This window comes from Mauremys reevesii, linkage group 15 (assembly GCF_016161935.1).
Source record: "Mauremys reevesii isolate NIE-2019 linkage group 15, ASM1616193v1, whole genome shotgun sequence".
Classification (NCBI taxonomy): domain Eukaryota; kingdom Metazoa; phylum Chordata; order Testudines; family Geoemydidae; genus Mauremys; species Mauremys reevesii.
The window spans coordinates 17,038,630-17,060,306 of record NC_052637.1 but is presented as its reverse complement, the minus strand read 5'-3'; the positions used below and the strand labels follow the sequence as shown (position 1 = coordinate 17,060,306).

Below are 21,677 nucleotides of genomic sequence, written 5' to 3'. Positions count from 1 at the left end.
TCTCTCAATAAATTCTGGGTCATAGAACTAAGGGCGGAAATGACATGTAACTCACCCACTCCGGTTTGCACCTGGGTTAGCTGTGCCCCAGAAATTAGGCCAGTGACCTTCTCTAATTGGCCCAACTGCTCATCATGTTCCTGGGTCTTAAAAATATTCCAAACAGCAGCTGCAGAATTGGTCCCATCCCACAAGGATCCGGCCAGATCCCTCTTCTTTCTAGAGGAAATAACCCAGGCCCTCTGTTGTGCTAATCTAATGGCAGCCCCTTGTGAACAATTTGGATAAGTAGAGGTTATCTGAAAACTAGATAAAGGCAATGTAAACTTCACAGTCCCTAGTGTAGTGTTAAGTACAGTCCACCGATATTCTGCTACATTTCCCCTCAGCGTAGGTCTATACCACATCTGTTGGTTGTAGACCTTCATATATTTCCGAGAGGCATTAATATTAATAGCATAAGAGGGAGTGTATTGCAATAAAGTACAGGTCACATTATCAGTCACTGGAATGGTCTCAATACAGGTAAAATTTCCAGTAGCAGAACAAACTCTTTGGGTAGTCATTTGATTATTCACTAATTGGGTAATCAAATAACAATAAGGGCCTCTGTCAGGTAATATAGCACAAATTCCAGGAATAACCATCATATCTACTTCACTATGGAACCCATCAATTTCATTAATAAATTCTTGGGGCTGATTTGCAGTAATATTATGGATCTCTATTTCCACTGATCCATTTGTTGTCCACTTAATTGTTCGCTCATATGAATTCTGTTGAACCTTAAAAAATGGGCTTTCTGAGCAATATTCTAATAAATCACTAAGATGGGAAGGTCTGGGCCAATGAATTTCATTAGAATATACAATTTCGTTTACATCTGGATAAATTACAGAAGTGATGGCCAGGGTTGAGGGGCTAGTGGGGGTAACCTTTGTGGTAGCAAGGCGCTTTCGGTAGTCATCATCTGAAAGCCAATTAGGGAGGGCAGTACATCCCCAGGGTACTTGTCCATAAGCACAGAGCCCTGCCCCTGGAAGAAATCCAAGCCACCATTCAACCCCACATTCCCAAGCACGCTCCCCACAGTTCCCTCCTTGCCAATAAACGATGCTTCGTTTCTTCCACCAGGGCCAGTTCATAATGTCTCTTTTAGTCAGGAAACCCTGGACTCTGGAGGTGTTTGCAGAACGAATGTATCTTCTTTTCTTCCCCAAAAACAATTGTGGTCTAGCATGATAAAGGGAAGAGGTCTTTAATGTCGGAATTCCTTCACAAAAATCCAAAGGCACAGTAGGTCTGTCAGAGGACAAGGGAGAGGTTGCCAGCACGTCACCTTGTCCTCTTCTTCCGCTGTCCAGCAGGCACAGCAGGGCTAGAAGAAGGAGTACGTTGATCATCAGTAGAAGTGTCCTCCCGAGGTGGAGGGGTCTTTTTGCAGTGCGATGCATGGGTCCAGGCAGGTAGTCCTTGACACTTCACAGCTGTGTTGGTAGTCAACAGGACTTGGAAAGGGCCTTTCCAACGTGGAGCCAGGGCAGTCTTTCGTTGATGGACCTTTATGTAGACCCAGTCTCCTGGTTCCAATGAGTGGCAAGGTTGCACAGGATCCTTCGGTAAGGCTTCCTTCACCTGTGTATAAAAAGACTTAACACATTTCATTAGTGCCTGACAATACTTAAGCATTATGTCATCCATCAAATGAATGTCCATCTGAGCTAAGGTCAGTGGGGGTGCAGTTGGTAGTCGCATTGGGCGTCCTGTCAAAATCTCATGAGGGCTGAGTCCAGTCTTTCGATTGGGAATGGCTCTCATACTCATCAGTGCCAAAGGAAGGGCATCTGGCCACTTTAAGTTTGTTTCAGCACAAATCTTGGCCAGTTTATTTTTTAAAATCCCGTTCTGGCGTTCCACTGTCCCAGCAGATTGTGGATGATGAGGGCAGTGAAGGTTGTGTTGGATCTGCAAAGCTGCACATAACTCCTTTACAATCTGTCCAGTAAAGTGAGTTCCACGATCACTGTTGATACTCACAGGGATGCCAAAACGTGGTACAAAATCCTTAAGCAGAAGTTTCACAACAGTCCTGGCATCTGCTTTCCTGCAGGGAAAAGCTTCAACCCAATTGGTAAATACATCAACTAAAACTAATACATATTCATAACCACAACATTTAGACATTTGAATAAAATCAATCTGAATATTTACAAAAGGTCCCCAAGGAGGAGGGTGGGCTGCCTGCTTAGCTTTAACAGCTTTACCAATGTTGTGTCATTGACAAATCACACAGTGTTGACAGTAGGAATGTGCTACAGAAGGGAAAATGGGTGCAAACCAATCTTGGGTAACTGCAGCAACCATCCCCCCTTTGCTCACGTGTGCCATTCCATGGTATATGCGAGCAAGATAGGGTGAGAGAGCCCCTTTATTCCTGTGCTGTCTTTTGAAACCCCTTCTGCTCCAAAGTTGGCCAGAAATGTTGCACATAGATCTGCACAAACCGTGGCAGCACTATGGAGACTCCAGGGGAGTCACCCCAAACCTCCAGCCTCAGAGGAGCTGCCCCAGCTGGCATTTGGCTCAATGTGGTCACTTACTCTTAAAGAGGCTTAAACCTCCAGCAGCAGGAGCAGTTGTCTGTGAGCTGCACAGGGAAGGAAGGTGAAAAGGTACAGAAAGAACCCAGGTCTCTTTGGTCCCAGTACCGGACATGGAGAAGGGAGGCATACGTGGACTCCACCATGTGGAGGCATGGAGGTATTCCATCAGTGACTCCATTGAGACCAGGTCATTTTTCCATTATAATGGAGGTCACTGATGGGGCTTCAACAACCAGACTGGTTTTTGCTGGGGTGGGCTTCCTGGCTGAACCTGTCCATCTCCCTGCTCTGCTCTGATTCCCTCCCAGCCCTGTGGGCCCTCACTGCCTCCCTGCACCTTCTCCCTTGCAGCAGCAACTCACCCTGTGACAGGGAGTAAAATGGTCTCTAAGAGATGCTTGGGGTCGGTCACTGCCCAACAGGACTCCTTGTATGAGCAAAGGCCACAGGTTTGGTCCCATAATTCCTGCTTCCCAGACAGAAACCATCCTCAGCCCCTTCAGGATCCTGTATCCCATTGTCTGTGACCCTGAGTCTGCCAGCCCTATCAATCTGGTGTAGAGTCAGCGCACTCGAGGGGAAAAGTCTCTCTATCCCTCCCCCAAACCACCACCCTAGGGCTAGATTGGAGCTGATGCCCCTATGGGTGTGTAAGGTCACTAGATAACCCCAACCACCTTTAAAGGGTTTCATGGAATTTCAGGAAGTCGAGAAGAGATGGGACCCATCAGCCCCATTGTACAATGAGACCTCGCCCACCTTGTAGTCCAGGAAAATGCCCACCCGTCTGGGCCTCAGGCTTACAGTGAGGGGTCAGTAGGAGGTGAGAGCCTTGTACCCATTCTTCAGCCACACAATGCCATACCTAGTCTCCGGTGATGTTATGACTGCCTGCTTTGGGGCAGTCCCAGCAAACCCACAAGCCCCATTCAATCTTGTCTCCCATCTTCACCTCCCAGTAATGCCTGATGCCACAGTATAAAAGGGATGATGATCAGATATATACTAATGTATCCTCACTGCTGTGTCACCATTGTTACAATCACTAATGTATGATCACTGTTATGAAGTTGCACTAAATCTGCTACAAAGTATGTCATGTAAAGTATCAATGGAAAAGTTGTAACCTGCTAAGTATGATAACCCTGTTTATATGCATGTATCACTTTTGTATCTGAAGTTATGAATATTGGCTATGTATTTCTATCTCAAACATGTGTTTTGTTCCAGGGTGATGCCCCCAGACAATTTTACATTAGATTAGCCATAACAGGTTGATGGGTCATGTAAGGACCTGTGATGAGGAATGTGACCTAAAATTCCATCTTTTACCAGTAACTTTCCGTGCTCATGTGACCCCGGACTCCATGTTAGCCAATAACTTTCCAAGCATGTGAGCTGAGCTATAAATTGCAAACTGTGACATCACTGCTTTGTCTTTATTTCTGCTTCTCATCTCTGGATTGTGATTTCTGAGGAAGCTTTGAACAAGGAACTGAATGATCCCCAACCTGCTTGGGTAAAACCAGAGTGACTTTTTACAAGCCAGGAAATACAACATCACTGCTATCCTGATCTATGAACACTGATAATCAATTGTATGTATCTGAGTCCTTAACCATGCAAGAACTCTCTTCTTTCCTTTTATTAATAAAATCTTTACTTAGTTTACTAAGGATTGACTGACAGCATGATATTTGTGTAAGATCTGAGTGTCACAGAGTCACCGGGGCGATGCGCTGGAACCACTCTATATGAAGCCAGTCAGGACTCTGGGGAAGCATGCCTCCTCTCTCCGAGCATACTGTCTCCAGGGCAAGAAGCTTACACAGCTTCAACCTTCCTGGGTCTGACCTTGGAGCATTCAGCACCCCCTTCCACATTGTGCACTTCCCACAGTGAGTCCGCCTGGATTGGGCTCCTGGGGAAGCCATAGGGCCCTGCACCTGAACTTTGCAGTCATATGTGATTCAGACAGCCAGTAAAACATAAGATTTATTAGATGACAGGAACGCAGCATAGGACAGAACTTGTTCACACAGAAATCAGTGACTTTCAGCCAAGTCCATCTTGGGGGGAGGGGAGCTCTGGCCCTCCCCCTGAACCCCAAGCCAGTCCAGACTGACTTGCTTCCAGCTACCTGGCCCCTGCCCTGCCTGTTGGTTGTCCTCCAGCCTTTGTCTCACTTCCCGGGCCAAGAGTAACCTGGTTGAATCCCCCTCCTGGGTCTCAGATTACGAAGGGCAGCCATAGCATCCCTGCAGGGAGCTGGAACAGCCCTCGCAAAAGTTACACACCTAGACATTGGTTCAATACACAGGGAAACAGACAAACAAAGCATTCATGCAAAACAGTAAGACTCATATAGGTTTACATACAACATAACAAGGGAAAATCCCCACTTTGTCACACTGAGATACATATTAACATAGGGGTAAGTGTCTGATCCTTTGGGATTGGTTAAACCTCACATATGGTGAATTGGGTTTTCAGTAACCTCTCATCATAAAGTCCAGATGTCTGGATGGTGAGAAGTCCTAGATTGCCTAAGGGGGACTGTGTTTTGGCTGATTTGTGACACAAAAGCTTGCTTTTTTACTGGTTTGGTAAATCTAATTATAGAAATAGCCACCAGTTTTGGGGTATATCTGCCCTATTTTATCAGTCTGCCCTAAGTTTAGCATTCTCGGCTGTGGCCCACTTTAGGCACTGTGACACCCAGCATGATGCAGCCATAGTTAGGATTGTCTCTCAGGAAACTCTCAGGATTGTCAAGTATCAGAGGGGTAGCCGTATTAGTCTGGATCTGTAAAAGCAGCAAAGAATCCTGTGGCACCTTATAGACTAACAGACGTTTTGCAGCATGAGCTTTCGTGGGTGAATACCCACTTCGTCGGATGCAAGTAGTGGAAATTTCTAGGGGCAGGTATATATATGCAAGCAAGAAGCAAGCTAGAGATAACGAGGTTAGTCCAATCAGGGAGGATGAGGCCCTCTTCTAGCAGTTGAGGTGTGAAAACCAAGGGAGGAGAAACTGGTTCTGTACTTGGCAAGCCATTCACAGTCTTTGTTTAATCCTGAGCTGATGGTGTCAAATTTGCAGATGAACTGAAGCTCAGCGGTTTCTCTTTGAAGTCTGGTCCTGAAGTTTTTTTGCTGCAGGATGGCCACCTTAAGATCTGCTATTGTGTGGCCAGGGAGGTTGAAGTGTTCTCCTACAGGTTTTTGTATATTGCCATTCCTAATATCTGATTTGTGTCCATTTATCCTTTTCCTTAGAGACTGTCCAGTTTGGCCGATGTACATAGCAGAGGGGCATTGCTGGCATATGATGGCATATATTACATTGGTGGACGTGCAGGTGAATGAACCGGTGATGGTGTGGCTGATCTGGTTAGGTCCTGTGATGGTGTCACTGGTGTAGATATGTGGGCAGAGTTGGCATCGAGGTTTGTTGCATGGATTGGTTCCTGAGATAGAGTTACTATGGTGCAGTGTGCAGTTACTGGTGAGAATATGCTTCAGGTTGGCAGGTTGTCTGTGGGCGAGGACTGGCCTGCCACCCAAGGCCTGTGAAAGTGTGGGATCATTGTCCAGGATAGGTTGTAGATCCCTGATGATGCGTTGGAGGGGTTTTAGCTGGGGACCGTATGTGATGGCCAGTGGAGTCCTGTTGATTTCTTTCTTGGGTTTGTCTTGCAGTAGGAGGCTTCTGGGTACACGTCTGGCTCTGTTGATCTGTTTCCTTATTTCCTCATGCGGGTACTGTAGTTTTGAGAATGCTTAGTGGAGATTTTGTAGGTGTTGGTCTCTGTCTGCGGGGTTAGAACAGATGCGGTTGTACCTCAGTGCTTGGCTGTAGACAATGTGGTGTGCCCGGGATGGAAGCTGGAGGCATGAAGGTAGGCATAGCAATCGATAGGTTTTCGGTATAGGGTGGTGTTAATGTGACCATCACTTATTTGCACCGTGGTGTCTGGGAAGTGGACCTCCCGTGTAGATCCACACAAGCGGTCCATTTCCTGGACACTACTGTGCTAATAAGTGATGGTCACATAAACACCACCCTATACCGGAAACCTACTGACCGCTATTCTTACCTACATGCCTCCAGCTTCCATTCAGGACACACCACACGATCCATTGTCTACAGCCAAGCTCTAAGATACAACCGCATTTGCTCTAATCCCTCGGACAGAGACAAACACCTACAAGATCTCTATCAAGCATTCTTAAAACTACAATACCCACCTGCTGAAGTGAAAAAACAGATTGACAGAGCCAGAAGAGTACCCAGAAGTCACCTACTACAAGACAGGCCCAACATAGAAAATAACAGAATGCCACTAGCTGTTACCTTCAGCTCCCAACTAAAATCTCTCCAGCGCATCAAAGATCTACAACCTATTCTGAAAGATGATCCCTCACTCTCCCAGATCTTGGGAGACAGGCCTGTTCTTGCTTACAGACAGCCCCTCAACCTGAAGCAAATACTCAGCAGCAACCATACAACAAAAACACTAACCCAGGAACCTATCCTTGCAACAAAGCCCGATGCCAACTCTATCCACATATCTATTCAAGTGACACCATAATAGGACCTAATCACATCAGCCGCACCATCAGGTGCTCATTCACCTGCACATCTACCAATGTGATATATGCCATCATGTGCCATCAATGCTCCTCTGCCATGTACAGTGGCCAAACCGGACAGTCTCTATGCAAAAGAATAAATAGACACAAATTTGACATCAGGAATCATAACATTCAAAAACCAGTAGGAGAACACTTCAACCTCTCTGGCTATTCAGTAACAGATTTAAGTGGCAATTTTGCAATAGAAAAGCTTCAAAAACAGACTCCAACTAGAAACTACTGAACTTGAATTAATATGCAAACTAGATACAATCAATTTAGGCTTAAATAGAGACTGGGAATGGCTGAGCCATTACACACATTGAATCTATTTCCCCATGTTAGGTATCCTCACACCTTGTCAAACTGTCTTAAATGGGCTATCTTGATTATCACTACAAAAGTTTTTTTTCCTCCTGCTGACAATAACATATCTTAATTAATTAGCCTCTTAGATTTGGTTGGGCAACTCCCATATTTCCATGTTCTCTGTATGTATATACATCTCCTCACTATAAATTTCATTCTATGAATCCGATGAAGTGGGCTTATGCTCAAATACATTTGTTAGTTTCTAAGGTGCCACAAGTACTCCTGTTCTTTTTGCGGATACAGACTAACATGGCTGCTACTCTGAAACATGCCAATTTAGTGACTGTTTATTAATGTTTCAATTTCAATTCAAATTTCCACACACTTTAAAAGCATATACAGTGTATGATAAAATACGTGTATCTGAAAGTATAATAGATATGGAAAGTATGAACATAGACTAGCTTCCTTATACAGCTGTTGCTTTTTTATGACAATGTCAGTGCATTCATTTCGGTGATGTTGGCCAACCCAATAATTTCAAATGATGATTTGTAAGCAAAGTCTAAATGAGCTCTCCCTGACAGCTAATGATGAGCTGGAGGGAAAAGGCTTCAGGACCAGACTGTATTTACATTCACACCTAGTCTACCTAGGTATCCAGCAAACAGGGCTGGCTCCAGAACCCAGCATGCCAAGCGCGCGCTTGGGGCGGCATTTTGCTGGTAGGGCGGCAGGCGGCTCCAGCGGACCTCCCGCAGGCATGACTACAGAGGGTCCGCTGGTCCCGCTGCTCTGGTGGACCTCCTGCAGAAATGCCTGCGGAGGGTCCGCTGGTCCCGTGGCTCCGGTGGAGCATCCGCAGGCATGCCTGCGGGAGGTTCACCAGAGCCGCGGGACCAGCAGACCCTCCGCAGGCACGTCTGCAAGAGGTCCCCCGGAGCCACGGGACCCACGACCTCCAGAGCGCGCCCCGCAGCGCACTGCCCTGCTTGGGGCAGTGGAATTCCTAGAGCCGCCCCTGCCAGCAAACAGAGCTGTGTTGCCCAAGTGATAGATTTTGGCTGGGGCTGGGTTACAAATCACTTGAATGCGGGGTGGGGGTGGGGTGGAAATGAAATGGTGTTGTTCTTATTGTATGAGTAAAGGGCAGTAGAACTGTACTTAGCCTGTGCTGACTGAGGGCTTGGCTACACTTACAAATTTGCAGCGCTGCAGCAGGGTGTGAAAACACACCCTCTCCAGCGCTGCAAATTGCGGCGCTGCAAAGCACCAGTGTGGTCAAAGCCCCAGCGCTGGGAGTGCGGCTCCCAGCGCTGTCCGTTATTCCCCACAGGGAGGTGGAGTACGGACAGCGCTGGGAGAGCTCTCTCCCATCACTGGCGCTTTGACTACACTTAGCGCTTCAAAGCGCTGCCGCGGCAGCGCTTTGAAGTGCTAAGTGTAGCCACAGCCTGAGGGCATCAAAAGAGAGGGTGGGGACCTGTCCCTCTCCACTGTTTAAAGACAGAGCTGATTAGGCTCCATAGATAGTCTTTTGTTCTGTTAAGTGACCACTGCAGCTGAAATCACTGATAATCAGGTCTAAGTGCTTAGTCCTGCTGTGGGGACAGTGTTCCTGTGGGTACAGTGTTTTTGTGTAAGAGACAGCCCAGACTGCACTAGCAGCGAGGTTCCCACACTGAGAGCTCAGCTGAAATCACTGAGAGCTGGGTGGAACCTCAAGAGACCAACTCGCAGAGGTCACAGTGGCAGGTGCAGAGGCGGCTCCAGGCCCCAGCATGCCAAGCGCGTGCTTGGGGGGCATGCTGCGGGGGGGCGCTCTGCTGGTCGCCAGGAGGGCAGCAGGCAGGCAGCCTTCGGCAGCACGCCTGCGGGAGGTCCGCCGGAGCCGCGGGACTGGTAGAGCGCCCCCCGTGGCATGCCGCCATGCTTGGGGTGGCGAAATGTCTAGAGCTGCCCCTGGGCAGGTGGCAGCAAAAAATGACGGCGCAGGACCATTGGCAACACAGAGTGGTGGAGTGAACAGTGGCACAATGAACAGCCGTGGCCAGAGCGAACAGTGAGCAGCTGGAGGAACGAACAAGGTGCCTTCTTGCCCCCCACCTGAGAGGTGTACTCATGTGAAAGCACCTCTGAACTCTGAGTCTCTACTGACCAAGGACAACACTGGTGAGTGGGGTGCGGTGGAGGGAAAAGCGAGGGGCACGTTAAAGAAACATTTGTTTGTTGGACTATATTTTAGTGGCTTTGCTCCAGAATGCTCAATTTGTGACTTGGAATGGAAACTTATATAAATATGTTTCCTAGTAGGCCAAGTTTTTTAAAATGCATTATTTTTAAAATGCCAAGGTTATCACATTGTTGCTATCTTGAGAGCTCATTATGTTGGGTGGTTTCTGTACTAAACATTTTTATTATTATAATTAATTTTTACATAAGAATGGTCATACTGGGTCAGACCAGTGGTCCATATACAGGGCCAGTGCTACCATTAAGGCGAACTAGGCAGTTGTGTAGGGCGCCAAGATTTGGGGGCACCAAAAAGCGGTGCCCCCAATTTTTTTTACAGCATTCCTCCCCGAGCGTGTGGTTGCTGCTCCACTTCTCCCGTCTCCCAGGCTTGCAGTACCAATCAGCTGTTTGGCGCCACAAGCCCGGGAGGAGAATTAGAGCAGGGGCTGCGTACTCGGGGAGGAGGCGGAGCAGAGGTGAGCCGGGATGGGGAGGTGCCACACGGCTCGGGGAGGGGGAGCTGCCGCGGGGAGGCGCCTCAGGGCAGCGGTGGGAGCTGCCATGGGTGGGCGCCTCAGGGCAGGGGTGTGGGTGGGGAGCTGCCGCAGGGCTGGGGGGGGGCACAAGGTGGAAGTTTCGCCTAGGGCGCGAAACTTCCTTGCACCGACCCTGTCCATATAGCCCAGTATCCTGTCTTCCAACTGTGGTCAAGGCCAGGTGCTTCAGAGGGAATGAACAGAACAGGTAATCATCAAGTGGTCCATCTCCTGTTGCCCATTCCCAGCTTCTGGCAAACAGGCTAGGGACACTCAGAGCATGGTGTTGCATCCCTCCCCATCCTGGCTAATAGCCACAGATGAACCTGTTTTTCAGGAATTTATCTAGTTCTTTTTTTAATCCTGTTATAGTTTTGGTCTTCACAGCATCCCCTGGCAAAGAGTTCCATGGGTTGACTTTATGTTGTGTGAAGAAGTATTTCCTTTTGTTTTTTTAAAACCTGCTGCCTATTAATTTCATTGGGTGACTGCTAGTTCTTGTGCTATGTGAAGGATTAAATAATATTTCCTTATTCACTTTTTTCACACCAGTCAAGATTTTATAGACTTCTATCATATCCCCCCTTAGTCGTCTCTTTTCTAAGCTGAAAATTCCCAGTTATTTTAATTTCTCCTCCTGTTTCATACCTCTAATCATTTTAGTTGCCCATCTCTGTACCTTTTCCATTTCCAATATATCTTTTTTGGGATGGGGTGACCAGATCTGCACACAGTATTCAAGGTGTACACGTACCATGGATTTATATAGAGGCAATATGATATCTTCTGTCTTATTATCTATCCCTTTCTTAAAAAAGCAAAGGTTTCAGAGTAGCAGCCGTGTTAGTCTGTATCCGCAAAAAGAACAGGAGTACTTGTAGCACCTTAGGCCTGGTCTACACTATGAGTTTCTCGAATTTAGCAGCGTTAAACCGAATTAACCCTGCATCTGTCCACACAAGGAAGCTCTTTACTTAGATATAAAGGGCTCTTAATATCGATATCTGTACTCCTCCCCAACGAGTGAAATTAGGGTTAGTGAGGCCACAATTTGATGGTATTGGCCTCTGGGAGCTATCCCGCAGTGTACCATTGTGACCGCTCTGGACAGCAATCTGAACTCGGATGCACTAGCCAGGTAGACAGGAAAAGCCCTGAGAACTTTTGAATTTCATTTCCTGTTTGCCCAGTGTGGAACGCTGATCAGCACAGGTGACCATGCAGTCCCAGAATCAAAAAAGAGCTCCAGCATGGACCGTATGGGAGATACTGAATCTGATCTCTGTATGAGGAGATGAATCTGTTCTATCAGAACTCCCTTCCAATAGACAAAATGCCAAAACATTTGAAAAAAGTCTCCAAGGCCATGATGGACAGAGGCCACAACAGGGACTCAACACAGTGCTGCGTGAAACTTAAGGAGCTGAGACAAGCATACCAGAAAGCCAAAGAATTATGGAGGGAGAGGCGACTGACGACTGTAGCTATCCCACAGTTCCCGCACTCTCCAAAAACCATTTGAATTCTGGGCTGATCTCCCAAATCCTGAAGGGTAAAAAATATTGTCGCGTGTGGTTCAGGATATATGTCATCAGCCCCCCCTGTGAAAGTAAAGGGAAAAAAATAATTTCTTTCCTTTTTTCAATGTCACCATATGTCTACTGGATGCTGCTGGCATATGCGGTGCTGCAGTGCTACACAGCAGCATCCCCTTGCCTTGCCTTGCGGACGGCAGATGGTACAGTATGACTGATATCCATCATCGTCATCCCGTGGGTGCTCCTGGCTGGCCTCAGTGAGGTCGGCCAGGGGCGCCTGGGCAAAAAAGGGAATGACTCCAGGTCATTCTCTTCTTTAAGTTTTGTCTAATGGAGATTCACTCCTGCCTGGAATATCATGGCAACTGGAGGCTTCTGCCTCAGGCTGCTCTCCCAGTCAGCAGCACCGAGCGGTTGTGCCTACCCCAGCCTACTCCTTGCTACCAGGGCTCACAATCAAATACTTAGACCTCTACATTTTGCTGCAAATAAAAAAATTAAGCTGCCGTTTAGAACTGTCCCTCAGCATACATATCCTGGGACATTTTGTATTTTACCAGTGTCAACCAAAGGCCCACACACAAATGGAGATTCAGTCCTGCCTGTGCTTCTATCCTAGTGCTTGTCACAGATTCCCATTTTAAGCTATAGGCTGAGCAAGTGCAGAATGGTGGTTCACTCTACTTCACTGTAAGCCAACCGCCCTCCCCTCCCCCCTTTGATCTCTGCTTGCAATAAAGTCAGTGTTGTTTCTTATTCATGCATTCTTTATTACTTCATCACACAAATGGGGGGATAACTGCCACGGTAGCCCAGGAGGGGTGGGGGAGGAGGGAAGCAACGGGTGGGGTTGTTGCAGGGGCACCCCCTAGAATGGCATGCAGCTCACATTTCTGCAGGATGTTGGGGCTCTGACCCAGAGTGGCCATTTGCCTCTCTGGTTCTTTAGTAGGCTTGCCTGATATTCTAGGCAGGACAAAGAAGTTGGGAGTCATTCCCATTTTTGTCCAGGCACCCCCGACCGACCTCACTGAGGCCAGCCAGGAGCACCCATGACAGCAGCAGACGGTATAGTATGACTGGTAACCATCATTGTCAACTTGCAAAGCAGCAGACGGTACAGTAGGGCTGGTAACCGTCTTTGCTAACTTGCAAAAGGCAAGGGGATGGTGCTGTGTAGCGCTGCAGTACCGCGTCTGTCAGCAGCATCCAGTAGACATACGGTGACAGTGAAAAAAGGCTGAATGGGCTCCATGGTTGCTGTGCTATGGTATCTGCCCGGGCAATCCAGGGAATCCGGTGATCTGCCTGTCCTCTGGCCCCCGTGTCCCTCCCTGGACCCGGTGCCCTTTTACATGGGGTGCTGCCCCCTGGCAGTAACCCCTTTCTCTCAGGGTCTCCCCTCCCCAGGGAACCCCCACCCACTATTCTCACCTCGCCTCAGTATAAGGCTACTGCCAGTCATTATCTAGCCCCATGCCCTGGGGCAGACTGCAGTATCAGCCTACTCATCACTGGCAAGGAGGGTTCGGACCTGCTGCCTTGGCCTACCCCTGGGCTGCCCTCTGCAACCCGCAGTACCTATTAGCCCAACGCTAGGCCGCAGCCTGGGGCTTTCCAGGCTAGAACTCCCCAGCTCCTCTGCCTTTCCCCAGCCCTGCTTCACTCAGGTATCTTATGTCCAACTCCCTGCAGCCAGGCCCTTCTCCCACTACAGGCAGAGAGAGACTCTTTTTTCTGGGCTTCCCTGGCCTTCTTATAAGGCCCTGTTGCTCAGTTTGGAGCGTGGCCCCAGCTGCAGCCACTTCCCCTAATCAGCCCAGCCTAAAAGCTGTTTTCTCCAGCCACAGCCCCCTCCCAGGGCTGTTTTTAACCCTTCAGGGCAGGAGCAGGGGTCCACCCTGCTACAGTTTCCAAAAATCGGTTTCTGTAAAATCAGAATAATCCCATAGTGTAGATATACCCTTAGAGACTAACAAATTTATTTGAGCATAAGCTTTCATGGGCTACATCCGATGAAGTGGACTGGAGCCCACGAAAGCTTATGCTCAAATAAATTTGTTAGTATCTAAGGTGCCACAAGTACTCCTGTTCTTTTTTAAAAAGCAAACAGAATGTTGGAGATCATTTGCTGCTGCACATTGAGTGGATGTTTTCAGAGAACTATCCACAGTGATGCCAAGATCTCTTCCTTGAGTGTTAACAGTTAATTCAGACTCCTTCGTTTTGTATGTATAGTTGAGATTGTTTTCCAATGTGCATTACTTTGCATTTATCAACATTGAATTTCATCTGCCATTTTTGTTGCCCAGTCACCCAGTTTTGTGAGATCCCTTTGTAACTCTTCGCAGTCTGCCTGGGACGTAACTATCTTGAATAGTTTTGTATCATCTGCAAATTTTGCCACCCCATTTTTCCAGATCATTTATGAGAATGTTGAACAGTAATGGTCCCAGTACTGACCCCTCAGGGATACCACTATTTATCTCTCTCCATTCTGAAAACTGATAATTTATTCCTACCCTTTGTTTCCCATCGTTTAACCAGTTACTGATCTATGAGAGGACTTCTCTCTTATCCCATGATGGCTTACTTTTCAAAAGTCAATTTAAATTAAATACATTTTTTAAAAAAAATTATATATTTTTTAGAAATCTAGACCTGTTATATGTTTTGGTGTAACTTGCATTATCCCTATGTTAAATGTGCATTATCCTAACAAAACATTTACTTTATTCATATCTCTTTTATATATCTCATCAGTCCTGAAACCCCCTCCCCCATAAATTCGAACACCCCCCCTAATTTCAATTCCTGGTGAGAGGCACAGTGCCCTGCATGTGGGGATCACCTGGGCCAGAGCTGCAAATCTGAGCAAAGTCTGCCCCAGAACCATCCCCCTGAGCTGCAGCCAAGCCTCACACTCAGGCAAGGTGTGACTGTGCTCCAGGCGGTGTCGGACGCACCCAGGGGGCTGTGTGAGTGCAGTGCACCCCTGACAGTGTAGTCCCACACGCTGATAGCGATTCCTTACCTGGTAATTCTGGGCGGCCTGCTCCATGGGGAGCACAGTGTGTGTGGTGAGCATGGACTCCCTGCCCACCAGGTAGGTGGGGGGCTGATCCTTCTCACAGAACAGTTTCAGAGCCTCCTGGTGTCTCTACCCATTGGCCTCATTCACTGCCTGTTGGGCTGCAGGTCTCTCTGCTAGGTGGTCTCTCTGCACTGGGGGCCAGGAGCAGTTTGGCTCTGACTCCCCACAGCACTGGCTGAAGTGCTCACAGTCAATAACCACCAGATCTTTGAAATCCTCCCAGCAGACACAGTATGTCTCTTTGGCATTAATGCACAAAAGAAGTTGGTGTTGTGAATTACAGGTGCCTGAGTGGAGAAAAATCACTGTGATACACAAAGCCTATGATAAGCTCCTCAGCGCCTGTGCACTGAGTGGGGAGAGATAGGTGCCTTGGATTATATCTCAGACCAGCTAGAGCAACTCAGGCCAGCAGGCCTGGTGCTAGCACACTAAAAATCACAGTGTGGACGATGTGGCAGCCTGGCCCCGTCAGTCTGAGCTTGGATGGCTAAGGCCGAAACCTGCGCCAGTGCCATCATGGCCACACTGTGATTTTTAGTACACTAGATCAATCCCAGCTAGTATGACTGCATCCACGTGGGCTGGAAGACTCACGCCCAGCTGCAGGGTGTACATATCATATCCAATAAACTGCTTTTGGCATATAGAGGTTACTCAATGGCGTATGGGGGTTTGTGTTTAATGCATCTCAAATTTCACTTCAGCCTCCAGATCTGAGCAATTACAGTTATGAAAAGATGCTGAAAGCTTTAACAATCCCCCCTAAAGCCTGTGTCACTGAATTTGGCAAGGACAAATTTCACATTGATGACAATGTGCTGTTCTGTACAGTATGCAGCAAGGCTGCAGATTACAAATTGCAATGCTATTAATTGTATTTTATTATAATGATTGATGGCACTGGTAGGCTTCGAACCTTGCTTAAAAACTGTAAATATATCAATAAAACATTGTTCTCAACGGATACCTATATATATTGTGGCTAGGGAAACTGAAGTTCAGTGTTTCATTTTATTAGCAGAAAAATGGATTTTTAAATCCGATCATTTTGTTAAGTATCAGAGGGGTAGCCATATTAGTTTGGATCTGTAAAAGCAGCAAAGAATCCTGTGGCACCTTATAGACTAACAGACGTTTTGCAGCATGCGCTTTCGTGGGTGAATACCCACTTTGTCGGATGCATTTTGTTGTTATTTTTTTATCATGGGAAACTAGGACCCCTGGTTTAGGGTGACCAGATGTCTCTATTTTATAGGGGACAGTCCTGATATTTGGGGCTTTGTCTTATATAGGTGCCTATTCCTCCCCCCGTGCCAATTTTTCACTCTTGCTGTTTGGTCACCCTACTATGGTTATTACTAAACTGGAACCCCATCCCCTGAGCCAGCCAAACCCCCCACCCTGGGGCTAGATTGGAGCTGGTGCCCCTTAGAGGGGAAAGGCTCCCTGTCCCAAGCGATGTAGTGTCCCAGTCTTGCTCCCTGTTGATGCCTCCGCATATGCAGCGTCCCTTGGTGGGGGCTCACGCTGCTCCTCGCCGTGCTGGCCTGGCCTGGCATGCCATGTGCTGAGCGCTAGAGGGCTCCAGTGATTCTTTGTCTCTTTCTCGTTCTCTGCTCAGCTTCCTGGCTCAGAGCCTGCTGCTGGACCGCCTGCATCGTGAGCCGGGAGCCCGGGCCGAGCCGCTGCTGCTCCCCAGCGGGGTGTGTGCGGGGAGAGCCCTTCCCTAGCGCCCCTCTGTGCCCAGCCGGGGGGACTCTCTGCGGGGGCTGGAACCAGCCCCCGGGGCAGCCCCGGGCTCTGCCGACACCAGCCCCTGAGGCGGAGCCTGCAGGTGAGGGGCGAGACCCGGGGAAAGGGCTGGGGCCGGGCAGGAAAGTGACTCTGCACCAACGGCCCCTCCTCGCCCCAGCTCTGCTCCCGGGGAGCGGGGGTCTGCGAGTCTCAGAGCTGCTGCCTTCCCTGATCCCCCCCCGCTCTGCCCCCCTGAGCGTCTGCAGGAGCCGAGCCAGCTCCGGAACTTTATAACACCAACGCCTCTGTTTGTGTGTGTTTCTCTTTGTCGTTCGACGGCCTGAAAGCCCCCCCCCCACCCCGGCTCTAGTTAATCTAGAATAAGGTGGGTTTGGGGAATAATCCGAGTGTTTAAAACGAGCTCTGCTATTGAGATGCATGACTGGGGAGTTTATTCATGAGCCATACATTAGCTCTTTAATATGTGTACAGCAAAGCTCAGTCTGTCAGATAATAATAATTACTAATTGTTCACATTAATTACTCAATGTATTAAGGTCCTTGCTTGGAATGCACCATAGAAATGCAACGTGTTATTTAATTAATAAACTGGAGCTAATTTCAGTGCCTGCAGTTTTATTGGACAATCTGCTTGTTTGTTTTCCTGTTAATTTTATGTAATGAAGGCAGAAGAGTCAGACACAGAAGTCAGAATTGAAGAAGGGCAGTTTGTGCTGGGCAGGGTAGCCTGGGCCTGTCCAGCAGCACGGCCTTTGTCTGAGAAGAGAGGTTTTGGAAAGGGGCTGAGGTTTGTTTGGGGATGGGGGAGCTTGTGTTGTTTGTTGAACATGGAGTCACTGTGCTTCTTGGTTGTTTTGATATGTGATGGTTTTAATCCTGTGCAAGCCCTGCAAGTGTCTGAGTGGCCATTAATGGTGCAAACTGTGCCCTTTTAGTGTGTGCCCCCCAATTTTGTGTGCACAATTATTTTTCATGGGCAGATGGCATTTGTGCACCCATGCTAAAATGGTGAACTTGTGTCAAAAAACCCAAACCACCCACATAGGTACAAACCTCTGGGGTTCTGTTCTGAGGCTTGAGAGAGGAATGAAGCTGTGGTCAGAGCAGGAGTGGGAGAGAGGACTCCTGGTTTCTGTTGCTGGTTCTGGTAGGGGAGTATGATTCTGTTTCTGGGAGAAGAATGAGGTCTAGAGGTCAGAGCAGAGGGGTTGTGAGTCAGGACTCCTGTGTGTCATAGAGTTTAAAGGCAGATGGGGCCATTAGATCATCTGCTCTGAGCTCACAGGCCAGAGACTCTTACCCAGCTTCTGTCTCCGGTTTTGACACTAACTGGTTGTGCAGCCTGGGGGACATCACTTTACTTCCGGGGGTGTGTTTGTGTCATTTCTGCCCTCTGCAAAAGGAAGATCCTCATTATTTTGCGATATTGCTGCTGATGGTGAGATGGGACCTTCACAAGCAAATAAAAGGCAGTGCCTTTGCCCCAAGGACAAGGTGCCTGAGGGCCGGGGACAAACCCCAGGGCAGGAGAATGAGAGCTAGAACAGTGAGGCATAAGGATGGATGATTCCGCATTGTGAGGGTAAACTCCCCCAAAGCTACCATTGTCCTTCCTCCTGTTTATTCTCCTTCATCCTTCTTTGTCCCAATTCCCTGTTCCCTTGGGCACTCATTTGTGCTCAGAGTGAGTGGGTGTAAATCACTCCCCACTGGGCATGGTAGCCTTCCACACCTGCTGGGCTCGGCTGTGAATGGTCCAGCACTTCCCCTCAGTGGGAGCGGGCACATGCATGTGCTGACCCTTTCCCCGTGCCTGCCTCCTGCAGGCCAGCAGTTTGGAGCTCCTCTCAGGAGCCTGCGCTTTGGAATCCCAGCCTCAGTGACTATGTCTACACCGTAGTAAAACACCCACAGCTGGCCTGGCTCAGCTGGCTTGGACTCATGTGCTGTGGGTCTCTCAAAATGCAGTGTAGACATTAATGCTTGGGCTGGAAACCCAGGATCTGGGACCCTCCCACCTCATAGGGTCTTGAAACCCAGGCTCCAGCCCCAACCTGAACATATACACTGTGCAATTATACAGCCTGAACCCCAGTCAGCTGACATGGGCCAGCTGCAGGGATTTTATTCAGTGTAGACACAGCCAGCAACACCCCCATTCTAAACCTGTCCTGTGTGGTTTCCTTTGATTCATTCTGAATTTACCACCTTTCCATTGCATTTACAGGGGGGAGGGATAGCTCAGTGGTTTAAGCATTGGCCCACTAAACCCAGGATTGTGAGTTCAATTCTTGAGGAGGCCACTTAGGGATTTGGAGCAAAATTGGTCCTGTTGGTGAAGGCAGGGGGCTGGACTTGATGACTTTCAGGGTCCCTTCCAGCTCTATGAGATAGGTATATCTCCATATATTATATATATCCCCTTGCTCTGGTGTTGTCAGACAGCATGAACAGCAGCCCCTGATCTACCGTGTTTATACCACGTCATGCCTCCAAGGGTGTTTTGAAAGTGCTTTCAGATCTTTGGCTCAAGCTGCTATAGGGGTGAATAATCATTAGATTACTCCCTCCCTTTCTGAACATCAAGCCCTTGTCTCAATCTCTTCCAGTAGTGACTGCCTTCAGGGTCCCCAGTCTTCTGTAACACTGTGTCTTCTGTTCCCTGCACTTACAGAGGTGGGGTGAAGGAACTATCTGGTCTTACCATCTCTGCTAGGGTGGCACCTGCCGCCAGCACAGAAAGAGACTGGGTTTAAATTCAGGAGTTTACTTTATCTAATAATGATTAGAGAAATATGTAGTCACTTATGGTCTGATTTGTTTTCTTCCCCTGGAGCAGGATTTCTGGTTCCCCAATGCAAAGTGATCTCACTGATGGACGGAGGGGAGGATCCCCAGGTCCCCAGTCTCCAGGGCTCTGAGGAACAGGAGATCCCAAGGAGCCCCCGCACAGATGAGGAATCAGCTAAGCTGGTTCAGAAACTGTCAGCAAGTGAAGGAAAACATCTGGGGTTCCCACCAAGGCCCTGTGAGCACCCCTTGTTCTTCTTCATCTCAGCCAGACAAGGATTGTCACCACCAGGTGCCATATCCTCATGGCAAATGTCACTCTCAGCTTCCCACCCACCCTGGCGCTTGGCAGTAGCTCATTTCCCACCAGCCTCCTTCCTCTGATTGCTTGGGTGGGCTGTGGAGGAAGAATTGGTCCCCTCCTGCCTCTGCTCTGGGGAGGGGATTGTGGGATTCAGCTCCTGATGTTTTGGTCTCCCCCCAGTTGTTGTTTGGTTTTGTTCAGCCCTTTCTCATTCCCCATCTGAGCTTCCCTCCTCCTTGACACAGGGCTTGACTCGTGTCTGGATTCTCTCTCTGTCCCAGCAGGTGATGAGACAGTGAGTGAGAGCAAGGAGGAGAACCCTCAGCAGGAAGGTCCTGAGCAAATGGAACCACAGGGGGCACTGTCGGGAGATGCTGAAATGAACATTTTCCAGAATCCTGGGCAGGGAGAAGCCCATGAGAGTCAGCAGGGAAACCAGCTGGAGGAGAGACGGGGTGAATCCACACACCATGTGGGAGCTCTCAAGCACGGCATGGCTGGTAGGACGCTGCCCATAGGTGAGAACCAGAGCACCTGCACTGAATGTGGGAAGCAGTTCAGCCGGAGCTCATATCTGGCGCAGCACCAACGGGTGCACACAGGGGAGCGTCCCTATACCTGTGCCACCTGCGGGAAGAGCTTTGCTGTCAGCTCTGCCCTGCTCCGGCACCAGCGCACTCACACAGGTGAGCGGCCCTACCAGTGCCCCGACTGCCAGTGCAGTTTCAGCCGCAGCTCCCACTTGATGCGGCACCGGCGCTGCCACGCACAGGAAGGGCCCTGCCATGGGCTTGGCTTGCCGGGCGAGCGCCCCTTTTCCTGCCTGGACTGCTGGCGGACATTCAGCCAGAGCTCGGACCTGGTGCAGCACCAGCGGGTGCACACGGGTGAGCGCCCCTACGCATGCACCGACTGTGGGAAGATCTTTGGCCGCAGCTCACACCTGCGGCAGCACCGGCGCACACATACTGGGGAGCGCCCCTACACCTGCCAGGATTGTGGGCGCTGCTTCAGCGATGGCTCCTACCTCATCAAGCACCAGCGCACCCACACTGGTGAGAAGCCCTACATCTGCCCTGACTGTGGCAAGGGTTTCAGCGTCAGCTCACAGCTGGTTCGGCACCAGCGCGTCCACACTGGGGAGCGGCCCTACACCTGCTGGGACTGCGGGAAAAGCTTCAGCCAAGGCACAGACCTGGCCACCCACCAGCGGTCCCACACGGGTGAGCGCCCCTACGCCTGCCCTGACTGCGGGAGGGGCTTCAGCGACAGCTCCTCCCGCATCCGGCACCACCGGCTGCACATCCAGGATGCCCCATGATGGGCTGGTCGTGTGATGCAGTCAATATTACCCCGGCAACTAGGACCGGGCCCCTGTTTGATGGGTGCTGTACACCATAGAACAAATTTACCCTAATTGTGAGTGTAACTGTAAAACATGCGTATAACTTCCTAGCATGTTGCACTATCAAAGCCCAATGAACGTTGCTGGGAAAAGGTGCAAGGAGGAGACAGAGTGAATCAGCCAAATAAAAAGGCCTTGTGATGTAACTCAGGGACTGTGTTCGGGTCACGCTGTGTAAACAAGAGACTTGTGGGACTGAAAATCCATGAACCAAAATTGGTGTGTCAGAAATTAGGCATATTGGTAGACAAACTAATGAGGGGCAGGGCTATTTGGCCTGTCACTCACCTTTGGTGGGCCTCAGATAGAGACTAGGGGGAAAATAGGCATGGATGGATCCAAAATGCTGGATGGGGAAAGGGAAGGAACAAATGTCACCATTCTGGTGCCACCCTCACCTGGGACCCTGGGCCTTCGCCATCCTGTCCTGACCAGACGAGCCAGAGAGAGGGACCCAGGGACAC

The 21,677-nt window shown here is 49.1% G+C and overlaps 1 protein-coding gene across 7 annotated transcripts; it reads left to right on the top strand.

Moving 5' to 3' along the window:
* The first annotated feature begins 16,531 nt into the window (after positions 1 to 16,531).
* LOC120383021 (zinc finger protein 436-like) lies at positions 16,532 to 21,364 on the top strand. 7 transcript variants are annotated; one of them, XM_039500631.1, is made up of 3 exons: positions 16,532 to 16,662; positions 19,554 to 19,796; positions 20,090 to 21,364. In XM_039500631.1, the coding sequence occupies exons 2-3, from the start codon at positions 19,589 to 19,591 to the stop codon at positions 21,127 to 21,129; spliced, it is 1,248 nt and encodes a 415-aa protein (XP_039356565.1). In that variant the 5' UTR covers positions 16,532 to 16,662; positions 19,554 to 19,588; the 3' UTR covers positions 21,130 to 21,364. The 7 variants fall into 7 exon arrangements, with proteins under 7 accessions (XP_039356565.1, XP_039356568.1, XP_039356566.1 ...); XM_039500634.1 differs by having other exon boundaries at positions 16,543 to 16,793; positions 19,554 to 19,742; positions 20,093 to 21,364; XM_039500632.1 differs by having other exon boundaries at positions 16,543 to 16,793; positions 19,554 to 19,742.
* Positions 21,365 to 21,677: the final 313 nt, after the last annotated feature.

What these genes read in the sequence shown, in the direction of transcription:
- LOC120383021 (XM_039500631.1), top strand. Translation starts at nt 19,589, where the DNA reads ATGGACGGAGGGGAGGATCCCCAGGTCCCCAGTCTCCAGGGCTCTGAG. An exon ending in ACAAGGATTGTCACCACCAG is followed by an intron (nt 19,797 to 20,089) that starts GTGCCATATCCT and finishes TCTCTGTCCCAG; the next exon opens with CAGGTGATGAGACAGTGAGT.